Genomic DNA, 507 nt, shown 5'->3' with positions numbered 1-507 from the left:
TGCTGCTTCAGTCACGCGGGAATCCTCAGCTTCATTCATGTAACCTTGTCCAATAGTTGCTTGTTCTTTTGAAATTAACATACTGCATCCTGAGATTAACATTTCGCTTAAACAATTAAATTAATAAATATATGAATAAGTAGAAATAAAACATAACAGCTGGAAATAATCAACTAAAAGAAAGTTCGACCTGAAGTAACACTCCTGTTGAAAATAAAGCTACATATTGAAACATACAATAAGAAAAACTGAAAAAAAGGGACAAACACTAAAATTAGCCAGTCATTCTCGCAAGCAAAGGGAACGTGCGAATAAGCGCAATAGCAGTCGAATAGATTTTTTTTTCTCCAACGTATAACAGATATTTCCTCCTTCCTCAGGCAACGAACGTATATATTGTGGATGTGAATGACAACATACCCACCTTCAGTGAGCTCGAGTACTACGCTGAGATTGACGAGCTGAGTGAAGATCATTTTCTCTCCATCGACATATTTGTAACGGATA

General features: G+C 36.1%; 1 protein-coding gene across 1 annotated transcript in view; it reads left to right on the top strand.

Annotated features, from left to right (window-relative positions):
• LOC119586660 (protocadherin Fat 1-like) overlaps window positions 1-507 on the top strand; it is a 14,684-nt gene that overhangs the window by 282 nt on the left and 13,895 nt on the right. The window contains exon 2 of the mRNA XM_037935399.1: window positions 362-497. Coding sequence (XP_037791327.1) covers window positions 362-497 — 136 coding nt within the window. The remainder of the gene's footprint in view (window positions 1-361; window positions 498-507) is intronic.

This window comes from Penaeus monodon, chromosome 21, assembly GCF_015228065.2.
Source record: "Penaeus monodon isolate SGIC_2016 chromosome 21, NSTDA_Pmon_1, whole genome shotgun sequence".
Classification (NCBI taxonomy): Eukaryota; Metazoa; Arthropoda; class Malacostraca; order Decapoda; family Penaeidae; genus Penaeus; species Penaeus monodon.
Note: the sequence above shows the minus strand (reverse complement) of the source record. Positions and strands in the feature narration are given on the sequence as shown.